Source organism: Denticeps clupeoides, chromosome 5, assembly GCF_900700375.1.
Source record: "Denticeps clupeoides chromosome 5, fDenClu1.1, whole genome shotgun sequence".
NCBI classification, from domain to species: Eukaryota; Metazoa; Chordata; class Actinopteri; order Clupeiformes; family Denticipitidae; genus Denticeps; species Denticeps clupeoides.
In genome coordinates, this window is record NC_041711.1 from 14,593,331 (window position 1) to 14,613,919 (window position 20,589).

General features: G+C 42.1%; 1 protein-coding gene and 1 non-coding gene across 3 annotated transcripts; one reads left to right on the top strand and one right to left on the bottom strand.

Annotated features, from left to right (window-relative positions):
• Window positions 1-1,292: 1,292 nt before the first annotated feature.
• Window positions 1,293-1,459, top strand: LOC114791441 (U1 spliceosomal RNA). The gene has a single exon (XR_003750038.1). It is a non-coding gene; the product is annotated as a U1 spliceosomal RNA (small nuclear RNA).
• Window positions 1,460-8,542: 7,083 nt separating this feature from the next.
• On the bottom strand, window positions 8,543-19,244 carry LOC114790736 (adhesion G-protein coupled receptor G7-like). 2 transcript variants are annotated; one of them, XM_028981040.1, is made up of 15 exons: window positions 19,128-19,244; window positions 18,305-18,484; window positions 18,063-18,161; window positions 17,795-17,901; window positions 17,546-17,695; window positions 16,442-16,536; window positions 16,030-16,181; window positions 15,829-15,954; window positions 15,262-15,434; window positions 14,620-14,772; window positions 14,415-14,527; window positions 13,988-14,316; window positions 13,822-13,903; window positions 12,927-13,089; window positions 8,543-8,917 (listed from the first exon to the last, which is right to left on the bottom strand). In XM_028981040.1, the coding sequence occupies exons 1-15, from the start codon at window positions 19,156-19,158 to the stop codon at window positions 8,810-8,812; spliced, it is 2,061 nt and encodes a 686-aa protein (XP_028836873.1). In that variant the 5' UTR covers window positions 19,159-19,244; the 3' UTR covers window positions 8,543-8,809. The 2 variants fall into 2 exon arrangements, with proteins under 2 accessions (XP_028836873.1, XP_028836875.1); XM_028981042.1 differs by lacking the exons at window positions 8,543-8,917; window positions 12,927-13,089 and having other exon boundaries at window positions 13,863-13,917.
• Window positions 19,245-20,589: the final 1,345 nt, after the last annotated feature.

The following is a 20,589-nucleotide window of genomic DNA, read 5'->3' on the forward strand; positions in this document are numbered from 1 at the left end:
ATACTTGACTAGTTTAAACAGCCTGAAGAAATTGGCTTTCAGAACAAATCCAAACTGAGCCTTGGGAAGATATAAATATATAAATGTATACATTTTTTACATTCTTTTGATAAAATAAAGTTCACACCTTACAACTTTATAAAATCGGTTTATCAGTATAGATAGATACATTTTTTAAATAAAATGTACAGGTGTAAATATTTAAATTTGAAAGTAAGCAGTGATTTAAAGTAAGATTATGATGATCGAACATATAGATGTGTAATATTGCACAAAAGTTACTGCACTTCAAGGCACATAGAAATATAAATAAAGACAAAGTGGATGTGTGTGCATTGAATGATTGTAAGCTTTAGATTTATATAAGTGTACTTTGAACAAAAAATGGAAGGAGCAGTAAGTGACTTGTGATCTAAAATGTGAGCTAGATGGGTGACTCTGGGGTTTGACGACTTGTTTAAAAGGTACAGAAAATGTAGGGAAAGAGAACGTCGAAGCCTTTGAAAAGATTTTTGGGGGATTTTTTTCTTTTTTCCTTACAGGAAAAAGTACCACAGATGACAGTACCACAGATGCAGACAGTACAGTTCAAGTTAAATGGGAGCCAAAGGGAGCTTCTCTTAAAAGAAAACAAGCTCCAGGGAAGTTTTGGGGAACGTTTTAAAATATTTAGGTTTAGGATAAAAAGTAATATACATATGTTAATCTTGGATGTGCATTCACTCATCGCCTAGTGGGTAACCTGCCTGTCTGCAAACCAGACAGCTCAAGTTCACAGATTCAAACCCCACTTACCCCACTGAGCAAGATTGAAAGTCATGCTAGATAAGTGTGTGGGGATGGTGCTTTGCTCAGTGGCACCTCAGTGGCAACTTGGCAGAACGGGATTCGAACCAGCAACCTTCTGATTAAGGGGCTGCTTCCTTAACCTCTAGGCCACCACTGCCCAGTGTAACTAGTGGATTTCTTGGAGACCTCATCCTGGTCACAAGACCAGTTGCCTTCCCTCTACACCAATGACCGCACCATCAGGAATTTAACTGTTTAACTCCTGAAGTGTGCAGTTGACACTGCCATCATTGGACTCATTCAGGATGTTGACAAATCTGCTTACAGACAGGAAGTTTAGCGGCTGGTACTCTGGTGCAGTCAGCACAACCTGGAGCTGAACAAGCTGAAGATGTTTCGTCTGTGGAGACTTTCTGATCTGCTGCCCTCTGGCAAATGAGACAGAAATCTGCAGAACAGGACCAGCTGACACCAGAACAGTTATTTCCGTCTCGCCACTACCCTTACTTACCTGGCATGGGAGATACCGGTTCACAAAAACGCGGTTCACCCAGGGCGAGGCTCAGCCATTTGCACTCTGGCTGTGCTGACCGCTGCGAATTCCCCAAATGTGGGAATACTTTCTGGTAGTTAACATTTTTTTAACAACCAGTGGTGGCCTAGCGGTTAAGGAAGCGGCCCGTAATCAGAAGGTTGCCAAGGTGCCACTGAGGTGCCACTCAGCAAAGCACCGTCCTCACACACTGCTTCCCAGGCGCCTGTCATGGCTGCACACTGCTCACCAAGGGTGATGGTTAAAAGCAGAGGACACATTTTGGGGCAGTGGAGATCCCTCACACCCTGGTCACAGACTTTTTGCCCTCTGGCAGACGTTACAGAAGCCTGCAGACCAGGACCAGCCGACACAGGAACAGTTTCGTCCCCCTCGCCATTTCCCTCCTAAACAGCTGAAACTGTCACACTGCAAATCGCCTTCAACATTGCACACTGCACTTTATGTACACTCTGTATATAGGATTTCGTTTTTTGCCTATTTATTTATAGACCTATGTACATTCTGACATATATTTATTTATACTCAGTAGATATAGTTATTTATAAACAGTACAAATTAATTCCACAACTTGTACAATAATACTTGCACACATCCTTGCACATTGTTGTTGTTTTTTGTTGTTGTTGTTTTTTTCCTACATTGTACTTGAGAGACACCATCTACCGGAATCAAATTCCTTGTATGTGCTTGCACATACTTGGCCAATAAATACGATTCTGATTCTGATTGTCCCAAAGAAAAGATAGCATGAAAAATGTACAAATATTTAAGGGGTGTAGTCACTTTTTGAGATACTTTAATTGAAAATTGACCATTCTGGTAGTCTGATTCAGGAATTTGTATTTTGCTTAAATAAACCACTGGAAAACAAAGTAAGAGAAATGAATGAGCCAGTCATCTCAATGATTTAATGGTATAACACCTTTTTGCCAATTTATCAACACTCAGAGGTACCATTAGAGACGGAGGGAGTGGCAGCTGCCAGCATGACCTTAGTGCACAAGAATCCTTTTTTTCCAAACCTGTTTGGAGAAAACAGTGTAGATTCAGGAGGTATCAAATTTATGACCCATATCACATGCTCACTACACAATCTCTCAATGTTTGACTGATTCTTTGTTTCTCCATTTCTTTCTACTTGACCCAGCATACAGCCATGCAAGATTTAAAGTGGCTCTAAATCCACCTCTCATTCACACCTGGAAAAGTGGAGGAAGCTGTTTCAAGCCTTTCATATCCTGAGATACTCCAGCTGGGAAAAGGCAGAATATGAACTACTGCAAATAACTAAATGCCCCACACATACATAATACTCTGCTGGTAGAGATGAAAATAAAATCATATTTGAGACTCAAATATGTTTATGCATGTTTAGACATCATGGCATTTTTAACACAGATTATATAGATATTAATATGCATACATAACCAATCTGCATAAATCAAAATATGAAACACACAGTATTTACAGAATATACACTTCTCAAAAACCATCCAAGATCTGAATGAATTACATATTCTTATAAAGTAATTTGTTCATTACATAGTTGAATGTGCTAAAAAACAAAATAACACAAAAAAAAATTGATGGAACTCAACCCATGGAGGTCTGGATTTAGAGTCACACTAATGTGTGACTCCACATTCCTGTATGACCTCCCTACAATGCCTGGGCAAGCACATGACGAGGCTGATGGTCTCCTGGAGGATCTCCTCCCAGACCTGGACTAAAGCATTCAACAACTCCTGGACAGTCCGTGGTGCAACGTGCTCTTGGTGGATGAAGTGAGACATGATGTCCCAGATGTGCTCAATCGGATTCAGGTTTGGGGAACGGGCGGGTCAGTCCATAGCATCAGTGCCTTCGTCACGCAGGAACTGTTGACACACTCCAGCCACATGAAGTTTAGCATTGTCTTGCATTAGAATGAACCCATAGCCAACAGCACCAGCATGCTTCCACAAGGGGTCTGAGGCTCTCATCTCGGTAACTTATGGCAAGCACATGGAGGGCTGTGTGCCCCCCCCCAAGAAATACAACCCCACATGCTGTGTGCCAAACATGCTGCACAGTGTTGGGCTGTAAGCACAACCCTCACCTGTGGAGGTCAGGCCTTCATACCACCCTCATGGAGTCTGTTTCTTACCGTTTGAGCAAACACATGCACATTTGCTCTGGACACTACGCTGACAGACACTGCAAACCTTCTTGCTACAGTTCACATTGATGTGCCATCCTGGATGAGCTGCACTATCTGGGCCACTTATCTCCAGCTACCATTCATTCAAAAGTGACCAAAACATCAGGCAGAAAGCATAGGAACTAGGTCTGTGGTCAGCACCAGCAGAACCACGCCTTTATTGGGGAGGTTATAATTTCTACCTGTTGTCTATAATTTGCACGACAGCATGTGAAACTGATTGACAATCAGTGTTGCTTTTTAAGTGGACAGTTTGATTTCATTGAAGTGCGACTGACTTGGGGTTACATTGTTTTTTTACTTTTTCATTTTTTCAACCTTGACACTAAAATGAATTACACAGTTAATCATCCTCTTTGGTATGAATTTACTTTCTTGTATGTCACTGCTTTTATGCTTTAGGAAAATGCAAATTAATAACTTCAAGCTCAAACACAGCTTAGTGATGCAGGTGGATGGAAATCTCAGAGGTGACCCAGTATATCTCCCGAAGCCATCTGGACCCTCACATGACAAAAGAGTTCAAAATAATGGGAGATATAAGGTTTTTATTGCAGGGATTTGGGTGCTTGAAGCACTAAATTGAATATGATATATTTTGCATGACACAGTTTCCAAAACTAAAATCTGAACCATGTAATGTGACAATGGGGAAGATTCATCCATCATCTCAATGCTGCACAATAAAAAAGGTTAAGATTCTCATCATCATATTTTCCACTGAACTTTTTTTAGGTGGCTACTTTATTATATTTATATATATTAAATAATACACTGTCAACTATGCACAATGTATTTTTATTTTAAAGGGCTCACAGGATGTCTAGTAAGATTAATACAATAGATAGCCAAGGGAGCTATATGTACTCATGGGAACAGGTGAACATCATTTGGGTAATCCGGAAAACAGGAAAACTAAATATGCATAACAAAACAATAACGTGTTTGATGTGGAGTTTATGGAACATTTCTCATTTCTTAGGTTGTTTGTATTTTCAATTCTGTTCAGTTCTTTTCCACATTGTGATGGTTCCAAAAGATTTTACTGTTTGGTTATATAAATGTCTGCTTTTGCTTATGCTGAACGAATTCAGGCATTGCAAGAGGAAGCACTGGCACAATGCTTAGATACAGTTCTCTATTCATGTGCCATCATTGTAGGCAAGAACATCTGATGACTTTGATTTATTCTGGTTACTACTGTTACTGATTTTAGTAACTTGTATTTGTTTGTAACAGATTAAACAGCAGCTAAGGGAAAGTAGTTGGGAAAAGATCAATAAAGGGGTGGGTTTGCCCATGTGAGTTCACCTTTGATGCAGAACCAACATTTGCTGGCGGGGCTTGAAGGTGCCATAGAAAGGAGCCATTTGCTCAGTTTTTAATGTTGTTTTTGGTGTCTACCCTAAAGGCCTGTGAAAGTCTAAACATTTCCAGATGCAAATTTGCATGTGCATTTTCAGTCCTTTTATACAGCCTTAGAATGAAATCAGCTGTTTTTCTTTTTTGTGGGTTCTTTAAAATGTTGATAAGATCTGCTCTGATTGGCTGGGGTCCTAGTTGTTGTTCTTTATTTCTAAAAGTAGGCTTAGATTAAACCAGATGTCCCATTTTTACAGCATTTATCAGATGCCCTTATCCAGAGCACTTTACAATCAGTAGTGGCAGGGACAGTCCTCTTGGAAGCACTCAGGGACATTATGGTAGTAAGTGGGGTTTGAACCTGTGACTTACCTACTAGGCCTGAATTTGTAGTCAGAAAGTTGTGGAAGCATCACATCACACTAGGCATTCTGTGGTCCTTTTCACAGCGAGTCAGTATTAATGAGTCACAAATTTTACAAAACAGTTGTTGAAACTGGTCTGTTTTACTGCATTGTTATGCAAGGAGACATGTTTAAATGAGTTTCAGTTTTGTGCAAAAACTCTCCTTATTTCAGATTTGTAAACACGTTTTTTCTATGCCACCTTAAAACGTTGTTCACTCATGTCTTGTTTATTTCAGCAGCCTCTTTCTAATATTAACCAAGACCTAGCAGACCTACAACATAATTGAGAACAGAGGCCATTTTTGACTGTGCAGGAAAAGGAGGCCTAGAGAAACAAAGGGGACAGGCTCCTCAAAGCATGCAGCCCTGAACATGTGCAGTCTGGCTAATCAGGACCATTCCTCACACATGTGTACCCCACACAATGAAATCCTATAATAACCCCTGTTTCTGGAGAATATTCCTAGTCAAGAACATTACTGGATCTCCATCAGTCAATAGGTTGTCTATGGCATAAAATGACTTCCTGGAGCAGCAGAACCAGCTTTCAGCTTTTGAACTTCTCTGCATATGAAGTTGTGGGGAACAGTCAAAATCATTCCATGCAATGAAAAGCTTTGTGAACCAGTTACATGAACATGAACATCATGGAGATACTTGATATTTAGAAGACGGCTGCCGGGTTCGACTCTGGGTATCAATTCAAACTGCAGACCTCAGAGAAGTAAGGCCACAATGTTGACTGCCGTGCACCCCACGCACCTTCATCTATTCTTGTAATCAGAACTATATCTATTCATACAGTTGCATGATAATTTGTTTCTTGCATCAAGCAATGTTTCAATCATTTGTAGGAGGGTGGAGTGGAAAGATGAGTCAAAAATTTAGCATAAAGTCTCAACACTGTCATTACTGGACCTGACTGCTGATAAACATCTGCAATGGTCATTAGGACCAGTGACAGGAGAAAAAGGGCGTGAGCTTATCAGCTATGAGAATTTTTCCTGACACGTGCTGGCTTGTCCACAGATAGCAGATGGGATGCTAAGGTAGAAACAGCTGGGAGAAAGTACAACAAAGAGACTGGAACAGCAGCCAGCTTTAGCACATGGTGGGAGAGATCTTCTTTTCCCCCCTCCTAGGTGAGTCGCACACCATCTATTCTCCCCCATCTAACTCTTATTCCCCAATATTTTTTCATCAACTGACTTCACAAATTCCTTCCCAGGATGTTGGCAGCAGCCCCAGGAAAATCATCTAAACTACTGTGAGGATGAGCAATGATTCAGTGCTTGAAAGTGCTGGGAGCCTCAGCAGCACCCACTGATGTCAATGACCCCACAAACATCTAGCCATGTGGTTTCCATGGGAATATGTTATCTTGATGACTATTTTCTTTCTTTTCCCTTCATTGTAACAGTAGTATTTTAGTGCTTTTAACACCACTAAGATAGTCTTAACGATGGCACTCAAAAATGAACTTAAACAAGTTGGTAGGTGGTAGTAGCCTAGTGGGTAACACACTCGCCTATGTACCAGAAGACCCGGGTTCAAATCCCACTTACTACCATTGTGTCCCTGAGCAAGACACTTAACCCTAAATTGCTCCAGGGAGACTGTCCCTGTAACTACTGATTGTAAGTCGCTCTGGATAAGGGCATCTGATAAATGCTGTAAATGTAATGTAATGTAATGTAAGTTACCCCAAGATTGACTTAGATCACTACACTATAACTTGATTTAACCCAGTGTAATCCAGTACCAACCAGAAAACCTTTTCTATTTTTGCCTTGCTCACTAGGTACTTTGATAGATGTGCCAATAGTGCATGCAAATGTCTCTTTATTAGTATATTTCTATAGTGCAACTACATTTGCAGCATTTAGCAGATGCCCTTATCCAAAGAACTTTTCAGTAGTTACAGGGACAGTAGGGGGTTACAGACATTGAGGGTTAAGTGTCTTGCTCAGGGACACAATGGTAGTAAGTGGTTGTTTGAACCTGTGACTTTGTGGTCTTCTGGTTCATAGGCGATTGTCTAACCCACTAGGCTACTACCACTCATTATCATGGCAGAACAAAGCATTCACACTGAATTTACAAGAATCCACTGTGGCATTGAGTCAGCGCTTGACAGCGGCCGAGAGGCAACCAGTTGCTGTTTGTTGCAGCTGTCTTAACTTGCCATGAACTGGCTGGCTGAACGTGACTGATTGATCAAAAAGTTTGTACAGAAACGGATTTGATTGGCTGGTGCTTGTGCCGTGCTGGAAAACTTTTATGTGTGCAGTGGTGGTCTGTGCATTGGTGGCCTAGTCGGTAAGGGAATGGACCTGTAATCCAAAGGTTGCCGGTTTGAATCCCCAAACTACCAAGGTGTTATTAATGTGCCACTGTGTAAATCACCATCCCCACACACTGCATCCCAGGCGCCTGTCATGGCTGCCCACTGCTCACCACGGGTGGTGGGTTAAAAGCAGAGAACACATTTCATTGTGTCACCATTTGCTGTGCTGTGTATCACAATGATAATATACAATATTAATATACAAAATAAAAAAAAACTTTCTTCTTTAAGCAGAAGAAAGGACAAATGATTCAATTCAGCAGTGCATGACATTACTCTATTCAAAGTGAATGGAAGCTTCTCAGTGGGTTTGAAAATATTACTTCCTGACAAGTGGGGAATAATAGATGCCTTGTGCCCAGATACCTTGGTGCCTCTGTATGTTGCTCAAAGGTAGGTGATTTAATGTAGAGAAATAAACAGTAATTAAGATAATGGAAGACATGTTGGAGTCAGTTCAGAGAGCCCAAACATTATTACAATGTACACTAAAAGTTAAGTAGTTCCAGGCCAATTATTTTGTTTTTGACCCACACTTGTAGTATTCTGGTGAATTTGAGTTTTTGGGTATTGTGGCCAGTGGCCCGTTGTCTCTTCATAGCTTTGTGCAAGGCTCCTTCTGGTGGCTGCTGAGATGAATTACATAAAATAACATGTTTACAGTGCCATTATCTTGTAGCAGGATACTTTCTAATATTATTTGCCTACACAAATACTTTCAAAAGATATATGTTTGATAAATGTTTGACCACAAGTCACACAGACATTCATAAATGTTTTCATAAATGTTTATTGAGAAAGACCAATGCAAAACACAAATAATTCTTAATACAAAACATAGTAAAGTTCTAGTTTTGAAAAATCTGTATTAAATATGCACTGTACTGTTAGGAATTAGTGGTTGCTTGGTTATATAATATATGCTTGTAATGACTCAACAGCAGTTTGCTTTTCTGTGCTTCTTTTTGCCATTGACTAACCTCACACTGTCACACCAGATACATGGGAAGAAGGATGGCTTGCTACTTTTACAGAAGAAAATGTTGTTTCACTGGGTTTTCCCTCCAGTGTAATTCTGGTGGGGACCTACTAACAAAGTAAGAAATGGAAAGAAAAAAAATCTTAATGAAACAATGCAAACGCTACCCTTAAGTTCTGAAGACATTGAATTTATCCATGGTGAAAATCATGGCATGAGAAAAACTCTGTCTAAAAAGGGTTGTCCTCACGGCAAACAATAGAAAGACCTGTAATCCCTGTGGAGAGTCAAAAGACATTATCATTGTGATTTACATTGCAAATTAAAAGGACATTAAAATTGATAAAACATACAGGTTCCACTGCTTATTTACAAATAAATATATTTGATAAAAATCCAATGTTGGTCATTTTTTTTCTTTGTGGTTTGCTTTGTCTGGAATTCTGGACACTTTCTGGACGACCAGTTACTAATATGTCAATATATGAAAATTATGTTAATGGATTAATTTATTTACTCATAAAACACAATGTCATAATTCTGTAAACCAGTTTAATCCAACATAGACCTTCTGTTTGCTGATTTTCTGAAATCTTTGTCAGGATTGCCTGCAGCTGGGCTCCACACCGGAAGCCAATCCTGACGCCCCATAAATGCCGGAAGTTTCTGCCCGTTCGGGGTCGCTGGCATTTTCGTGAACTCTCTGCACGAACTTGACCTGATTTAGTTTTATGTGTTTTGAGTTCTGGCAATCGCCACACGCCTACGGGTTAGTTTCAGTTCATTATTTACGTTAAACTGTTTTCGGCCACCGCGCCATTGTTTCTTTGTATTTCGTTATTGTTTGTTATAATAAAACCCCCTTCCCAGCATGTCAGACCTCTGCGCTTCCTTCCCCCGTAAGTCCGTAGTCGTGACAGAATGCCAGCGACCCCCCCAAAAGCGCAGAGGTGGAAAGCAGAGGAGAAGAAACGCCGCGAAAGACGCAGCCCGGCGCGGCGAACGCGGACGCCAGGGGAGAGACGCGCCGCCTGTTCTGGTCGAGCGTTTTCTCCCCGAGAAGCCGTGGTACGCGGCGCCGCGTGATGACGTCACCCCCGGGAAACTCCGCGAAACCCGGAAGCGACAACGTCGGCGGGTGAGTGGGCGGAGCGAGGACGTTGGCGTCGGCAGCAGCGAGGAAGTGACGTGGGCAGCGAGCGCAGAAGATGCGACCCCCACGATCTTCGCCATGTCGAGCCAAGAACTCTGCGCTCTGCTGGCAAGGCTCCCCGTGGACTGGGACGACACGGACGACGACGAGAGCACGGGAGACGAGAGTTGGGCTCCGCCCATCGCGCCAGTCTGCGATCGTCGCAAGGTCCGTGGGGACCCACGTCACTTCCAGGGGGGTGAGAAGCGGCAACAACGGCGGCGTTCCTCCAGCGAGGAGGTGGGCAGCCTCCAGCCCGAATGGCCAGAGTACTGCCCATGGGAGCTTATCGCGCCATGGGTCCAGGATGTCCGCAGGGTGGACGACCCTTGCAGTCACCGGTGGGAGGACACGGATGACGAAAGCGATGATGACGTGGATTTTCGGTGGGCGGTCGTTGTCGGGATGGCTCCGCCCAGCGTGCGCGTCCGAGATCATCGCGGCGTCCGTGATGACCCATGTGACTTCCAGGGGTACGAGGTGGACACGGACGACGACCAGGATGACGCCGTTTGGGCAGTCGGTGCCGGGATGGCTCCGCCCATCGCGCCCATCCAGGAGCGTCACGAGGTCCGTGGAAACCCACGTCCCTCCCAGCAGTGTGAGGAAAGCTGGTGGAAGAGGGCGACGGGAGGTCGCCAGCCAGCAACTGCGCTGCCGGGACTGCCTCGCAGGGAATCCTCCATTCCTGCTCCAGTCGCCGACCCGCCTTCCCTCTGCCCGGACGTTCCCCAGCGAAATGGCAGCGCAGCACCAGCGCCCACACCTGCTGGAGAAGACGTCCACCCCCCTCCACACCACACACCTACCACCATCTCCAGCGCCGTGCCCAGCCCCGTGTGGGACAGCCCAATTGTCCCGGGACCCTTCAGTGGGGCAGCAGACACTGATAAGACCACCACCATCCTCTCGTGTCTGCTTGGGTCAGCATGGGGCTGGAGCGCAGCCCTCTGGCAGCAGGGAGAGACAGACAGCAGTTTTCGGGACTTCCAGCAGAGACTGAGGGCGGAGTTTGATCGGCCAGAGCCTGAGCCAGGGATCGAACTCTGCCCCTCCACCACATCCAGCGCCAGTCAGGATCCGGGGCAAGAAGACCAAGCACTGGCGGGCGACGAGAAGGTTGCGCCTCCCGAGATCCTGGCTGTGCCCCCTGAGGAGGTCCCGGAGTGCTCAGAGAGGGAACTAGACGACCCTCTCTTCTGTCTGTCTCTGTCTGTGTGTGTGTGCGTGGCATATGTGTCCGTATGTCGCCCCCACTTCCCCTCTTTGTGTCCACCAGATGGCGACCCAGCCGCGGAGCCGAACCCCAGGGAGGAGGTTCCTGACCCGAATGTGCTGGTCCAAGGCGAGGTGGACAAGCCCCAAGGTACCCCTAAGTCCAGCCGGGGGGGGTGCTCCCCCAAAGAATTTTTTGGGGGGGTGCAGTTCGGGTTGGGGACTCCTCCTGAGGGGAGGGGAGGTGGGGAAGCGATGGAGCTGGGTCCTCCGGTAGCCAGTGAGGAGGGCGGGCCAGGCATGGGCCTGCGTCTGCCTCCAGAGGGGTGGAGCGCCATAGAGCCCCCGGGTAGGCATGAGGACCCAGCTGGGACAGGCAGGAAGAGGGCCTGCTTGTCCCAAAGGACGCAGAAGGGGCTAGCCGGATGGTCTGGCAATGCCCCCCCCTTGGCACCAGGGCCGTGCAGCGAGAGGGGCTGCATAGTCCCAGAAGGCACCAGCCTGGGGTGCCTGGAACAGTCGCCAGAGGCTCTGGGACAATCTCCCTGCGCGGTGCAGGGGGTGACACAAGACGTGTCAGAGGGGATGTGTGGAGACAGGGCCCACACATACCCAGATGGATCGGCCCTGATTATTGTGTGCAGGTACGAGAGTCCGGGGCCGCCATGCGGGACCACGCCGGGGAGCCAGGCCGAGGGTCCGGGGCCGCCATGCGGGACCACGCCGGGGAACCAGGCCGAGGGTCCGGGGCCGCCAAGCGGGACCACGCCGGGGAGCCAGGCCGAGGGTCCGGGGCCGCCAAGCGGGACCACGCCGGGGAGCCAGGCCGAGGGTCCGGGGCCGCCAAGCGGGACCACGCCGGGGAGCCAGCCCGAGGGACCGGGGCCGCCACGCCTGACCACGCCGGGGGGCCAGCCCGAGGGACCGGGGCCGCCACGCCTGACCACGCCGGGGGGCCAGCCCGAGGGACCGGGGGCCGCCACGCCGGACCACGCCGGGGAGCCAGCCCGAGGGACCGGGGCCGCCACGCCTGACCACGCCGGGGAGCCAGCCCGAGGGACCGGGTCCACCAAGGGGAGGATACAGCAGGGCAGGAGCCCTGTGGTTGCCGCCGTCCGCCCCGCCGCCTCCACTGATGGTACTGTTGGGGCTCCGAGGACGTAGCCCTTGGAGGGGGGGCTCTGTCAGGATTGCCTGCAGCTGGGCTCCACACCGGAAGCCAATCCTGACGCCCCATAAATGCCGGAAGTTTCTGCCCGTTCGGGGTCGCTGGCATTTTCGTGAACTCTCTGCACGAACTTGACCTGATTTAGTTTTATGTGTTTTGAGTTCTGGCAATCGCCACACGCCTACGGGTTAGTTTCAGTTCATTATTTACGTTAAACTGTTTTCGGCCACCGCGCCATTGTTTCTTTGTATTTCGTTATTGTTTGTTATAATAAAACCCCCTTCCCAGCATGTCAGACCTCTGCGCTTCCTTCCCCCGTAAGTCCGTAGTCGTGACAATCTTATTTCAGTTAAGTTGTTCACTGCCTAGACACAGGCAAATAAGTTCTGACATTATAAACTTAACATTTTGTTGGAATTGCACAAAAAATACTTTACATTAATTACAGTATTAACGTCATTTTAAACGTCAGCCAAAATCTTTGTGTGGTAAAATAGAATATTTTGTATGGAGTGCCTTAAGTATATATAAATAATTAAATAATAAAATGTGAAAAATGGAGAAATTAAACATAATTTTGTGCTGCTAAGTGTGGAGAAAAGCAAATTTTTTATAACTTTTACCAAAACTTTGTGCAGACCAGTTGATCTGCTGTGGTGACCTCTAACATGCAGCCAAAAAAAGGAGACAACAATTGGGGGTTCCACTAACCTGGGTTGTGGTTGATATACAAAAAGCAATATTTAGAAATGTATGGGCATAATGACTTGAGGGTGTGGAGACCACCAGGTAACCCAAAAACCAGGACAAGCCCAGAACTGATCCTAGAGAGAAGCTGCACAAAAGTTTTTTCTTCAAATTGCCATTATTTGTCCTGTAAAATATGAATAGATTTCATAAGTATTAATGTCCCAGAAACACAATTTAAAAGATTACAGTGCAACAATAATACATTTTTTAACATTGCGTGCACTTTCCTGTTCTTGTCTGATAGACCATGGAAATAATCAAATGTTTTCTACTTCTTCTTTCTTTCAATATTTGCTTATTATTCAAATGTCTCCACAAACAAAGCACATCTGTATCCCAGTGTCAGTTCTCTTAATAATCTGCTGTCACGTTGTGTGACAGCATGTTTAAAAAAACAAACAGTTTTTTTAATTGGACTGAAATTTACCATGCCGATACAGGGGGACTTACACATTTTCACATTAGTCCAGCCCAGAGCAATCAAAGAAATGCAAATGTGCAGTGTTATTCATATTACTAGTGTTTCCCCCTCTCGGATGACTTTTTTCCATATTCTAAATGTAAATATTAGTCAACGACAACACAAGTATAATTTTTATCAATGTTTACAGTTTTATGCCCACGTAGCATGTATTGTGAAAAATGTACTAAATGTGATAACAGTGCATATGAGCAACTTCACTCTCTGCCCTCCACCACGCTTTGGAATGACGCCACTTGAAATAGACCTAGTTGCCCAATAAAAGCTGTCCATTTTAGTTTATTTCACAACCAGTTGGCAACTAGTTAGTCAAGAAATTGTGAAAATTGCTCATATCTATTTCAACAGGCATATAAATTATCTTCAAATACTTACAATTCTTCCTGTCGATAACTCAACGGATCATTGACTCTGTAGGTCACCCCCAGTGAAATAATGACAATAACTGCTGGATGCCCTAAAGATCGGAAACTATTATTAATGTTAATAGTATTTTTATTGTAACAAAATGACAAATTACAAGACTTGAGCTGTCACATACCCCAGCCCATCACTAATGAGAAAGGAAAGAACCAGCTTGGTGGGCCAGAAAGGGGGTATTTCATCACCAGGAATATGTGTGCACCGTAGAGAGTGTTCCATGTAAAAGTAGCCAACAGGAAATATTGCATCAGGGCTGTGAAGATGGTGCAGGGGCCTTCATCTGGGTTCTGGTGAAGGTCTGAAGAAGGGATGATGTTCTCTTGGGATTTCACATGATTGATATTGGCATTGGGGTTCTCGGTTCCAAGCAGGAAGAGGATGTAAAAAATCATCATGCTCACACAGATGCTCACTAGCATAACTGTGGGACTGAAGCTCCTGGACTTCCTTTGGGAATGGGAAAAATTATATTTAAAGAGTAGTGTATGTTCTTGACAGTATTTCCTTTAAAGATGTTGTAAAGAGAAATCTGATGACTGTAATACCTGGTAATTATTTGGTATATTATTGTGAAACCCAGTCCAAAGATGGATATAACACATCCTACTGTGCTGATGATGCTCAAAGCCTCTGCGTATTTGTAATCCTGACGGTAAGACTGGAAATATCACATAACAACTGAAGCTAATTAAAGTATACTCTGGTGAATGTTTTTTTGGTGCTAAAACCAACACTGAAATCAGTACTAACCACCAACACAGCAAAGTTAGTGGTGTGGTTACAGTGACACAAAAGATTCTCAGATGATATGTTGCCTTTAAAACAGCCACGGGTGGTCCAGTCTTTCAGATCGTAGTCCCATGAAACACAGGCAAAGTCATTCAGGACTAGATTAGACACATTCTGAGAAAGAAAAGAGAGCAGGAAGAAATTATTAAAAATATTTTATTAATATTGGGCCTTTACAATTCTGATATGGATTAATTCATTTTTACAAAATGGAAGCTCAGGAGAGCTGTAAAAGCTGTAAAAACGTAGTGATGAGGTTAATTTTTTCCCCCAGTTAAGATTACGTGTGTTTTTTTAAGGTCCATCTCTACAAATAATCTATCTTTTATGTAGATTACAGCAGTGAATAGAGAATATTTTTCTCAGTGAACCTGTTATTAATTGTGATGCAGTGTTTTTTTAAAGCCCTGATGCCCAGCATGTGAGCCAGTTCAGAAGCTTCAGAACCAATTCAGCATATCAGTGGAATCTGATAATCATTTTAACAAAAATGTGAACTTCCCAACAAAAAAACAACAACAAATGGACTTAAAAAGTAAGCAGCAGTCTTGCAGTAGCCAATGTTGACCAGTTGTAAATCTAAAGTGATGTCAACAGAAATACCGTTGGTCTGAAGCTTAATTTGACTTCGTCTAGCACAGAAGCGTTCTTTACGATGGCAGAGATCACATTCCTGCTGGTCTGATTAGATGTGTTGAAGATTTTTGACTGGAAGAAGGCATCATTCTCATATAATGTGAAACCAACTATATTATTTGTATTATCTTCAGTTTGACCTGTAAAATATTAACAGAAAAAAATCTGTTACACATGCATGCTCATATAAGTTGTTCAAACAGGAACAATAAGTTAATGGGCCATAAAATCAAATGTTAAAAGACAGTCAAAAGATGTAACACAAATAATATTTTTCTATATTTATAAGTACGGCATACTTATAGCTTGCATCTGTGGTCTAAACAAATAAGGCAAAATAGTGCCTTCATGTGTTTTTTTTAGAAGATTTCCCTGAATGAGACCTGTGAATGAAACCTTGATTATGTTTATTGTCCATAATGGACTGATGATTTGTAAATGAAGTAGGGAGCAGAGCAGAAACACTTTGAAACACCTGAGATTATTAATAATTCCTTCTTAAATAATGACAAGAGACCTGGATGCAGGTCTTACCTGAAGGAAAGAGCCTGATGAAAATCTGCATATCGGTGCTACAGCCACTTTCCATTAACTGTAACATATTTGGCTGCACTGTTATTCTGTCTCTTCTGAAGATGTGGGGGTCCTCTGTGGAATTGTCTGTGAATGTTGCTGAGTTAACTTTTTAGTTTTGCTCTGCAGTGTGGTCCTACTGTTCTCACATTTTATACTCACTTGATAGGAGACTGAACTGGATGCCGGTTGTCTGGTTGCTTGGCACCTGTACAGTCTGAACCACCAGTTTGGGCTGCACTATTCTTACTGATGCATTACCTCTTTTCAGCAAAATTTTATTCAGTAAAAAGCTTTCCATATTGTTTGTAAGTCTAGATGAAAGGACATATGATTGATCATGTTCATCAAACTTGACTACAATTTACAATTTTAAATCCATGTGAATTGTGTTAATGGTTGATTGATAAATCCTGTCCACTAATCAGTTTCAAATGACACAACTGATCCTTACCCCTCATACAAATCTGATGTGGTGTTATCATGCAGTCCAGTTTAAAAAAAAAGCACCATATTGCACCCACCCAATTTATTAATATCCCCCAAAACCAAGTACATATATCAGAAAGAAAACCTTTGAAAGGAGTTGCTGCTGTTTGGCTCAAGAAACAGCTGACGATTGACTGAGAGTAGCTGGCTGAGGGTAGTCACAGATGCAGTGGCAATGGCCTATAAAGAGTTTTAGAGTTAATATTGTTGTTTTACTGTTGTCTGTATATATGTACAATTGTGCTTGAAAGTTTAGAATTTTTCTGTATAAATATGACCTGAAACAGCATTAGATTGTTATACAAGTCCTAAAAGTAAATTAAAAAAATATATAAAATATATAAAATAAATGTGGTCATATACTTATAGAGGAAAATTATATAATATTACATATTTGTGCATGACAAAAGTATATGATCCTCTATGAATAGCAGTTAGTCTGAAGATGAAATTAGTCGGGTCTTTTCAATCAATGGGATAAAAATCAGGTGTGAGCAGGCACCCTCTTTTATTTAAAGAATATGGATCTATGCAAATCTGCTCTTCATAACACATTTGTAGATGTGTATCATGGCATGATTTCTGAGGGCCTCGAAAAAAGCATAGCCGCTCATCAGGCTGGAAAAGATAACATAAAATCCTCTAAAGGGTTTGACCCCACCAATCCACAGTCAGGCAGACTGTGTACAAATGGTTGATATTCAAGACCATTGTTACCCTCTCCAGGAGTGGTCGACCAACAAGCATTACTCCCAATGCAAAGCATGTAATTGTCTGTGAGGTCATAAAGGACCCCAGGTTAACTTCTAAGCAACTACAGAGCTCTCTCACAATGTTGAGTAATGAGTACACCATCAAGAGAACACTTAACAACGATGGCATCCATGACAGGGTTGCAAGGATTGCTCTCCAAAAAGAACATTGCTGCTCATCTTCAGATTTCTAAAGATTACATGGAAAGGCCAGAAGGCTATTAGAAAAACTGCTATAAAATCTAATATTTCCCCCCAAAATGGGACCAAGCATATATTTTTATATCATTGACTGGGTTCTCTTTTTCTGCTTTTAGTACTTTTATATATTTTATATGCTTATTTTTTTTATAATTGTTAATGTTAATAAGAACAATTGTACCAGATGCATTAAATAAATTCATAATTGTGTATTGGATCAAATAAGCTTATTGTACCATATTGCTGGTATTTCTGGTCAAGATCCAGTTAATGATCCCTGCTGCTTGGGTGACATTTGAAGAATTCAATATAGCAGGATTGGATGTCAGCAGGAGTGTGTTAGATGCCACTTCATACGTCACATTGACATTGCTTTGGTCCGTTAGCTGATTCAAGAAGACGTGGGGAGAGGTTTTAGAAGTGTTTTCTAAATTCATTGGTTATAACATTTAAGAAGAAGGGACTGGTGCAACTGGATTACTCACAATGGCATGAATCATATCAAGCGTAATGTTGCAGGAAATCAACTGAAACCTTTGGAACAGTGGACTGTCTGAGTTCAAGCAAATTGCTGTTGCTTTTGAAAAATCTCCTGAATGATAAAGAGTCTTCAAAATGACTTATTTCCTATATACACTTAATGGTTATTAATTACTGTTGTGGAAATTAAGGTTAAAAATAATGTTTTGCAGAAAGCTATTAAAAAATAAAAATTATTTCATGATGACAAACCAATTAGAGAAGTTCTCATACCAGTTTCACACAGTTCTTCAGAGACTGCAACAACACCAAGACTGGTGCGTGGGAAAGTTAAATTTTTCCAAGATTCTTGATTACAGAATTTTTCTTGTTCTAGAAAAATAAGAAACTGAACTGGTTAAGAACACGCAACAGTTGTTTCCAGAAATAAAAAATCTTATTTTAATTGCTTTTTGTTATTTGCATTTGCTTGAGTTTAATGTTGTAAATATGATTACATTGTGGAGAGTACTTACTTGTCAGGTTATTTGTTTGGTTTGTGGCATCATATTCAGCATCACCCAGAGAATAATAATCGTAATAATAATAATAATAATAATTGTAATTCTCCATCTGTGCTGAATTACTCAGAAGATCTGTTGTTGTCGTGTTACCATTTGGAGATTCTGTTGAAGCGTTTGAGGTAAGAATTGTACCTAGACAGATTAATGGATCAAAGAAAAAAAATCATGACTTTTTTTTTTTTTTTTTTAACCAAATGCTTCATGCTGCAAACTGAAATATAGATGTAATAAAAAATTGGTGTAATTAACACAATTAAATTGCACCACCCCCCAGGATCCCACCACATAATGTGTTTAAAAACTATTCCTCATTATTTCAGCTAACACACTAAAAAAGTAGGTATAAGTGTTATTTCTTCATGGCCAGCAACAAGTCAATGTTCAGTCAAAACACACCAGGCAGACCTACAAAATCTAACCCTTCTCAACACTCATACCCAAAAAAACACTTCTTATTCATTCATATTCAGGGAAGCAGCTGCCTGTGCCCATCCAATGACATGGGGGGAATGGCGGGACTCATCCAGGACAGGGCGCCAGCCCAATGCTGTTCTTTTTGTACATTACTTCATTTTTAAAGGCAATCAATTTTTTTTTTTATGTGAAGTCTCGGATTGGAATTTAGTTAGCTTGAACTAAAATGTTTAATTCACACATAATTAAAGATCTTGAATTGGAAAAAAAGAAAATGACATTTAACAAATTGAACAATGTTATATGTTACTTAATTGTTTTAAACACACTATTTAAAAATTTGAGTAAATTGATTCCTTACCTGACACAAATGTCAGACACCAAGCCCTCATTTTCTCAAATTTGTAGCTTGTCAAAGCAGGAAAAGTAAAATTTGAGGAGATGTTCTGCAACCTGCTCTTTTCATACGCTGACTTCATATTTAAACAAATACTCTTAGATGCAAATATGAACTCGCTTCAAAGTCAAAGTGAATGAGACAGTACATACTTTACAGACAACTTTTCTATTCCGGCACACCCTTCTTCTTGCCATACCAACTGCTGGCTGTAAGTGTAACAAAAGGTAACATGTGTTGTACTATTAATGTAACCATAAATAATACCTGCTTCTTTGCCTGCTGTCTCTATGAACTCTGTAACTGTCCACTTGTGACACTGATCTCTGGTGACCAATGGTCACTGTGGATGTAGTGAACATGGGAACACGTTTTGATGTGTGATATTGTGTATCTCATTTGTGATATAATGTAACAGGTTTTATTACTGTTAATTTTTGAGGAATCAACCACAAAGACATTTTTCCTGTTTTCGAGAGACAACGAGAGCAATGTATGGTTGTCACTTAAACGCACAATGCACAAGTTGATATATTTTATGAACACTTATTGAAAGGTCCATGCAAAAAAAAAAAAAAGAACATTTTAAGAAATTACCACATTACCATTATTGTTATATATACTTAAATGTTTAAGTTGTGCTCTTTACATTGATCTATAAAAACTAGAGACTTAAAATGAGCAATTATATATGTTGAATGAACACTGCGGAGAAGGCAGAACACTGCAGAACACTCCAGATCAGAGTTAACTTGCAAAAGCAGAATAGAGCTGACCACATGGGTTCTTGAGTTCGTATTAAGATGGGTGTTGCAGGACACCTAGCGGCAGTGTCAGTGGAGAGAGGATCTTGACAATGAGCTTCCAAAAAGTAGTGTTTGTTTTTAATAGTTTTTTCCCCCAAAAGGTGAATTCAGAAATATGAGTGGAAGTAGAAAAAGAAGAAAATTAAAAAAATAAATCAAACATGACAATAACAAAAACAGAAAATGTAAAACATAAATACAGTTTTGGGCAGGCTATTCCAACCTGGTCCTGGATCAATACTGAGACCTCGCTTGTCTCCACAGTAAAATGTTTGTCACACCAGTAGCTCCGTCTCTGCCAACTCAGCTGCCCTGGTTGAATGATAATACAGGCCTGATACAGGTTAACACCTCCTGGGTGAAACCTGACATTTATAAATATAAATATACAAAAATATTAAAATTCATGAGGAGGAATGTCACCCCCCTGAAATAAAAACAGTTAAAATCACTCCCTTCTACAACCAGCATCCCTTCCCTCCCTTGTGCTATTTTATCAATGAATGCATAGATCTATTTATTAAAATAGCATGAGCGAGAGTACTGACACCTCAAACCACAGCGAGAAGGGCCATTACCAACAACAACAAACAACAAAGTGAAGTGATTGTCACATGTGA

Excerpts from the sequence above, each read along its gene's own strand:
- LOC114790736 (XM_028981040.1), bottom strand. The coding sequence starts at position 19,158 with ATGAGGGCTTGGTGTCTGACATTTGTGTCAG. Across the intron at positions 16,182-16,441 it reads AGCAGCAACTCCTTTCAAAG|ACTTACAAACAATATGGAAA; the intron begins GTTTTCTTTCTG and ends CCTTTCATCTAG. Across the intron at positions 15,955-16,029 it reads CCAGTTCAGTCTCCTATCAA|ACAATTCCACAGAGGACCCC; the intron begins GTGAGTATAAAA and ends CAACATTCACAG.